The following is a 7,014-nucleotide window of genomic DNA, read 5'->3' on the forward strand; positions in this document are numbered from 1 at the left end:
AATAGGAAAAGGTAGAATATGGAGAATGGGAAAAGAATAATGTAACAAATATGAGAACGAGAAGGGAGACTTATGTTGTGGCGTAGAAGGTAGGCCTGCAACTGATTGATGTATGAGTTTTTTGAAAAGATAAAGCTAGAAAGCGCTACTAGACAAAGGCAGAAACGTAACTGTCAAGAAAGACCGTTATGACATAACAGTTGATATGAAATACCAATGATAAAAAGGTCAAGTTATAGTTTAAAAGAAAAACATAAAACCAGTGATATGTAAAAATACGGAGCCCAAAGTTCAAAAAATTATGAATACAAATTAATAAGAATAAAACATATTTTTATAAACAGTAAAATTGAAAATAGATAATGATTGATAAAAGAAAATAAATTATGGGTACTTTAATAAATTAACTATTTGGGAATAGGCTAGGGATAGGTTTTGTTTATCTGTTTTGTGATTGACTGGGGAAGCTTCTAATTGTATAAAAATCCTTTCGGATATTAATCGTTTGTCATGGTTAGGGACAGAAGCTAGTATGGTGGTATTGTCAAAATCAAAAGTGTGTTTGAGTGTTAAGCTATGTTCAGATAATTTAGAAGCCATGAAGTTATGGGAGGAGACAAAATATTTGTACTGGGTTATGCGGTCTTTAAGTAAATTTTTTGTTTCGCCAATGTAGGATCCATTGCAATTAGAAGTGGAACAAGGGATACGGTACACAACCTGGGAAACTTTAAAACAATTTTGTGATGAAAACCAAAACCTCCTTACTACATATGTTTTGCACTGTTGTTAAGAGGTTTTGGTATTAAGGTTGCAATTTTTTTCCATGGAAGTTCACTAAAAAATTATTGTTTTATTATATTATACCTTAATTTTTATTGGTATAAATTTTTTTTTTTTTTACATTTATGATGCTATCAATGTTTATCATTTCAGGAAATTGACCAGATAGGATTTAGGAGTAGTTTTTTGAGTAGCGAAGTTTCTAAATTAGTCAATGTAGTTATTCATGACATGAGGATAAATAAGGACATGGTAAGTCACAGTAAAAACTCTGTTTGGAGACCTCCAGAAACATTTGATAATGTCCGCATCCCTCCTTTAGTCATCACTATAGCTCAGGTAAGATTTTCTTGCACGATTGTCGTCATATTATTAGTAACATTTAAGTTGTTTTTTTAATATTTAAATATGTTAGTTTGTTTCAGTTAGGATATTGAATTTGACTTTAGCTGTTGTTACTCATTCATTAGTTCTGCATTCGACTCTGACAGAAGTCAGTACGGATGCTTCAGTTGTTCATAGTACTAGATGTCTTCTTGTATCCCTTAATTTGGCTTCATCGACTGCGAGGCTACTGAGTGTTTCTGGTCGTGTTCATGTTTCAGCTGCTTGTGTTAGTATTGAAGCTTCTTTAGTAGCATCAACACCTCTGACTGTACAGGTAACTTATTTGATGAAATAAACATGTTTTATATCAGAATCAAATTCCACCTTTTTTTTCTTCTCTATTGCTAGTAACTAAGTAAAGTATAGTATTTTGGTCAAATTTTCAACAGATTGTGGCTGCTCAGTGTTAAACAATATTCACTATCGTATAAAAGAAAAAAAAGTTTAATATAAAGGAAGAAATGTATATTTTACAATTGAATTATAAAATTTTGAGTGTGTTTATGATCATTAATGGCTGTAGTTATCCTTTAAGAACTTTGAGTACATTAGCAGATCAGAAAGATATTTGGATAACTATCTTCTTGGTTATAGTAAATAAAAACAAAATATATTTTTCTTCTTATTTTTATCTTTATTTCAGTTAAAATAAGGAGTATGAAAAAAAAATGGTGTATCATCATTTCTATAGATTTTGTAAAAGCATGCTTTCTTGCTGATTTATTTATTATTATTTTTAAATGAAATTCACCGTCACTTTTTGTACAAATTGGTTTTATGGAATAAAATCAATATTTTTAATTTAAAAAAATAAAACGAAAAATTATTAATTATTAAAATAAATTTGTGTATGTTATCTTTTTTCTCAATCGCTGTAGGTTTTCTCAGATATATATTCACATTAACTTAAAGTTTATTTTTCACATTAAAACGAGAGTTTGTTATCACCAAAGTGGTATCAGATAAGCATTCAAACTATCAATTGTTTTTCTTATTATTCTTAAGTTATTTAGAGGATTTGAATATTCAACCAAGCAATGGTTCCCCTCATGTCCATGTGCCAAGCTGGACTATCATTCCATAGCTAAGTGGTAGTGTAGAAGGTTTAAGTAAGATAAGTTTCCATTTAATATTAGGTCACATCGTAAATAGGACAAAAAATATTATATGGATGAAAGTAACTAGTAAACTGAAGAATAGGTTGTGTAATCCTGAAGATGGGGGAAAGACAATGAAACGTTAAAGACAAATATATAAGGAATAAACAAAATAAAAAGAACAGTGTAGGACTCCAACGGGAGTCTTGGGCTGACGGAAGTAAAGAAAAAAATAAATAAAAAGAAACAATAAGTTTCAAAAGCATTAAAATAATAACAAAATATTCTTCAATTAATGAATAAAATTCGTTTGAAAACTCCTATTAAGTTAATCCAAAAATCTACTATTTTATTAAAATCTAGCCACTGATCATTGCACATGTCAAAGATAATCATTGAAGCATAGAGATATTCAATTAATCTGAGAAATATTTACCTGCAATAAATAATTAACTGCTAAGTGATCCTATGTTTCTGTTTAGGAAAGTATTTTTATAAAGAATAAATTTTTATAAATTTATTCTTATTGAAATAAAATTATAAAAAATATATATTTATCATAAATTTTTATTCTGCCACTACTTATCCTGCATTATTTTTATAATTTGTTTTGTTTTTGTTTCATCATTCCCAGTCATATATTTTGTAGGAACACAAAATCAGTAAATCTTATAACTTAGTTTTATGTTGCTATTTTACTGATAATAAAGAAATGTTTTCTTACTTGCTGCTTTTTGTTTAGCTGTATAAAAAGATGATTTTTTTTTTCTCAGAATGTTTCAGTGTCTTTCAAAAATATGAAAACTGTGATTGATGATGATTTTTTTCCAAATATGGAAAGGAAGCAAAAGAAAGGTATTGAAAATAAGGCTGACAAAGAAGAGAAAACTGACTTCAAAAAATTAATTAATACTTCTGCTCCTATATTACCAAAAGTAATAATTTATTTTTTTAAATATTAATAGTATCTATAGCAGTGGTGGGCAAATGAAGCTATAGCTCTTTATTTAGTCAAATGTATTAAAATTGTATTTATATCTCTAATCTGTTTATAGTGTAGCTATAGCATGTGTGCTAACCGTATTAGTTAACCTGTTGAAGTAGATACTTACAGTATATACTTTTTGTGTGTGTGATTTTAGTTTTATGTGTTCTTATATATATGTGTCTTGGGAAAATTGACAATAATATTATATATCCAAAAAAAAAAATTTGAATTTCTTAATCTACATGTTGCTTTTTACAACATATAAAAAACATATTGCGGCTCTCTTTGGCTTCATATGTACCCACCTCTGTTGTATATTTAAAGCTTGATTTTGATAAGTATTCTTTTTTATTTGTGTTTAATATTGTTTTGTTTTTTTAAAAGATAGCTCAATACTTTGTTTTCAGGAACTATCGATTAGTTTTGATAATTGTATCATTACGGATGCCACAGATAGAGATAAGACAACTTTGCAGAAACTGCTTATAAATACGAGATTTCGACCCTCCATTAGAAAATATTGTGAGTATTTGCTTTCTTATACAGTCCCTCAATGGTTCGATACTCTTGTATAATTTATTTATCTTACTTATTTTAGGCGGTTTGTATGGTAGTTTTGGAATAAACTTTATTTTTGAAGGATTGGACATGAGATCTGCAACTGATACACAATTAGTTTTAAAACTTATGGAATTTAGTGCAAATGTAATTATAATTTATTTGTATTTGAATTTGGTGTCAATTGTTATGTAGTAATTTATTTAATCAAAGTATATTTATAGTAATATTATCATAATTTTTTTCTCTAAATTCTGTAGTTAGGTGAAAAGGGATTAATAATTAAAACTGTAGTTCGAGAATTCACTACTTTGTATGACCATGATAAAATGAATTGGTTGTCTCAGTTCCTACCTCAAACTGTAAGTATGTATTGAACGTATTATTACAAAATAAATATTTGTTTATTTAATTAAAATACTTTTTAACAATAAAAACCTTAGTAATATTGTGATCACAAGTGATAATGTATAATAACACACTGATTTATTGATGTATATTAGAATTACTATACAAAATGTAATTAATATATGCAGTTAAATCGAGAGTCGTAAATATTATAAGCAGATAATTTTTGGTTTTGTGAGCTCCTTTTTAAAAGATTTTCACTCTTAAATTAAATTATTTGTAATTCAGAATTTGGGAACATATATTTGATCCAATTTATCGCATAATTTTCATGTTTCAAATATTTCTTTGGTAAATTTTAAGTATATATTAGGGTTGGAACTTTTGTTTGTTTTTTTTATAACTTCATTATTTTATGTCTTCAGGATGAAAAGGAAAAAATTGTTGAAGAAAAAAAAGACTGGTGGCCTAATATTGATATTGATGCAAAATTTGAGTTTTGGAATGTTTCAACTGCCTTAAGAATGCCCAATCTTTCCCCAGCAGTGGTTGGATTTTCACATCTCAAATTTGCTTACGATTCAACATTAAATGGGCAATCAGCTTCGGGTAGGGAACTAATTTTATTCTATGTGTAACAACTCATAACTACCCTTTTTTTTTTATTATATTCATAAAAATTTTCATGATAATGTAATATGTTTACCCATTATGACTTTTCATAGATAAATTGTTAAGACGGTTAATTTGTATATTGCAGGCGAAATTTGGGAGTTGCTGACTGAAAGTATATGGTGTCAGTTAGCCAAGTTTGGAGGACCAGGTAACTTACGAAAAGAACACACTTGGGGCACTGCCCTTGCAGCTGGTTTGGTATTGGTCAAAGGAGGCAGTTCTCGATCATCAGCTTTATTGGATACAGTTAGGCTAGAGTGGTCTCCTCCATTTGCTGACATTCTGTCACCCCTCGTCAGGTTAGATATGTCTTTAAATGTTCGATTGGATATGTCTAGGAATTTTTGTTTTTCTTTTCGTACTTTAAGGTTTTATTCTAACTAATCAGATCATGCATATTGGTATGTTATTTTATTTATTCATATATTTGTTATATTTATTTGTGAAATTTTAAAATAAAAATTAAATTCATATGACAAAAGTATTTATGAAAGCAAAATAACGTTTATTTTAGCACGTAAAGCTGTTTGTATCATACCATGCAAAATCGATTAATTTTCAAATAAACAAAAAAAGATATTCATTTTTTGATATAATATAATTTGTTCTTTCAGAAATTCCAGGAATAATTCAGAGTAAAAAAGAATAGGATGCAATTAAATACCATTTTTTAACATTAGGAATTGATTAAAATAAATACATAATCTTAAATTTTATAGAAATATTTTAATTAAAAATATTCCTACCCTTGTATCAAAGAGAAATCATTACTCGATTTGTCCATTCTATCATTTTTTACTGTCACTTATACTTATACATTTGAAATATAATTTAGTTAATACTATTTATTTAATTTTATCGTTTGTTATAACAATAGTCATGACTGTTAATTTTTTTTTTTTTTGTATCTTTACATTTTTTTATTTGGATCTGTGAATCTAGTTTACAACCAGCAAATGAGCTTTACTATTCAGGCATGGCATGAGTTGGTATGGGAGAGACAGCACCCAGTGGTGCATCCTCCTCACGTCAAGTAAATTATTTGATTATACTAGAAGGTTCCGCATCCAACTCCTCTTCAACCTCCACCAAGTTATATCAGGGATGTCATGTGTTGCCATCTGTCGTATTGACTGTTTATTATTAATGCAAGTTTACTTCAATACAGAAAACAGACAATTTACTTTACCATTGTTTTATGTCATTTCAAAATTGCCTCTCATATGAAATAATATGGAATTTAGAAACACAAACATAGATGTTAACCATTCAAAAATACCAGGTCCAGAAACCAATGTTTCTTGTGGCTTCCAACATAAGTTAGTAATGAAATGTTTTTTCAAAACTAATTTCAATATTTGGACCTAGATTTTTGTTCAAAATAAAGCTTTATGAACTCATAATTTTTAATTGAACTTCAGTCTGGTTGTACAGATGAATATTTTATTGTTATGTGCATTTGTATTGTGCACATACACCATGTTGTCTCAATCAACTTTACTGGTGCAGATAGTGAACTTCTATCCATGACCTAGAGCAATTTACAATCATTAGATTTAAATAGAATCAAAAATTAATTAATTTAACATGTAAAATCACAAAATATTCAAGTCATGTTGAAATAGAATTAAACCTACTATATACTTTAATACATTCAAATGCAAATCAATAATTATTAACTCAAAATTACAATACAAATCATAAATATTTTAAGTTTTATTCACCTAAAAACATTTAATTATGACGCAAATATAATAATTATGGCCCCCTTTTCATACAAATTTTAAATATTCAATAGAATAATGATCTAATTTTTTGTAGTAAGTTTTTTATTTTTTTTCCTTTACCAATGTATATATTTTGGTAAATATACATATGTATATATTTATTTTTTTAAAGTTATGTCTCCTACTGGAAGTTATATCATTAATACAGGATAAGAACGTTTCGAGGTTGTCATCCCATCTTTAGGTATCTAAAACTTATTCTCAAATATATACGGTGTATACAACAATTACAATATATCACAATTTCTTATTAAACATTTTTTTAAAACAATTACCTCATTGAATATAAATCTATAATTACATTGTCTTTTCTCCTTATTAGTCTTGCATTGCTAATGATATGTATATGTATATACATCCACCAATTCATATGGCAACAATTTGTACTTTG

The 7,014-nt window shown here is 27.7% G+C and overlaps 1 protein-coding gene across 1 annotated transcript in view; it reads left to right on the forward strand.

The window, feature by feature from the left end:
* hob (hobbit) overlaps nt 1-7,014 on the forward strand; it is a gene marked incomplete in the record, with an annotated part of 43,534 nt that overhangs the window by 6,875 nt on the left and 29,645 nt on the right. The window contains 8 exon segments of the mRNA XM_067050336.1: nt 937-1,122; nt 1,199-1,444; nt 3,041-3,202; nt 3,663-3,777; nt 3,854-3,960; nt 4,074-4,175; nt 4,587-4,770; nt 4,922-5,135. Of these exon segments, the coding sequence (XP_066906437.1) occupies nt 937-1,122; nt 1,199-1,444; nt 3,041-3,202; nt 3,663-3,777; nt 3,854-3,960; nt 4,074-4,175; nt 4,587-4,770; nt 4,922-5,135 (1,316 nt within the window).

Source organism: Halyomorpha halys, unplaced genomic scaffold, assembly GCF_000696795.3.
Source record: "Halyomorpha halys isolate HHAL.00 unplaced genomic scaffold, Hhal_1.1 Scaffold237.1, whole genome shotgun sequence".
In the NCBI taxonomy this organism is placed as follows: Eukaryota; Metazoa; Arthropoda; class Insecta; order Hemiptera; family Pentatomidae; genus Halyomorpha; species Halyomorpha halys.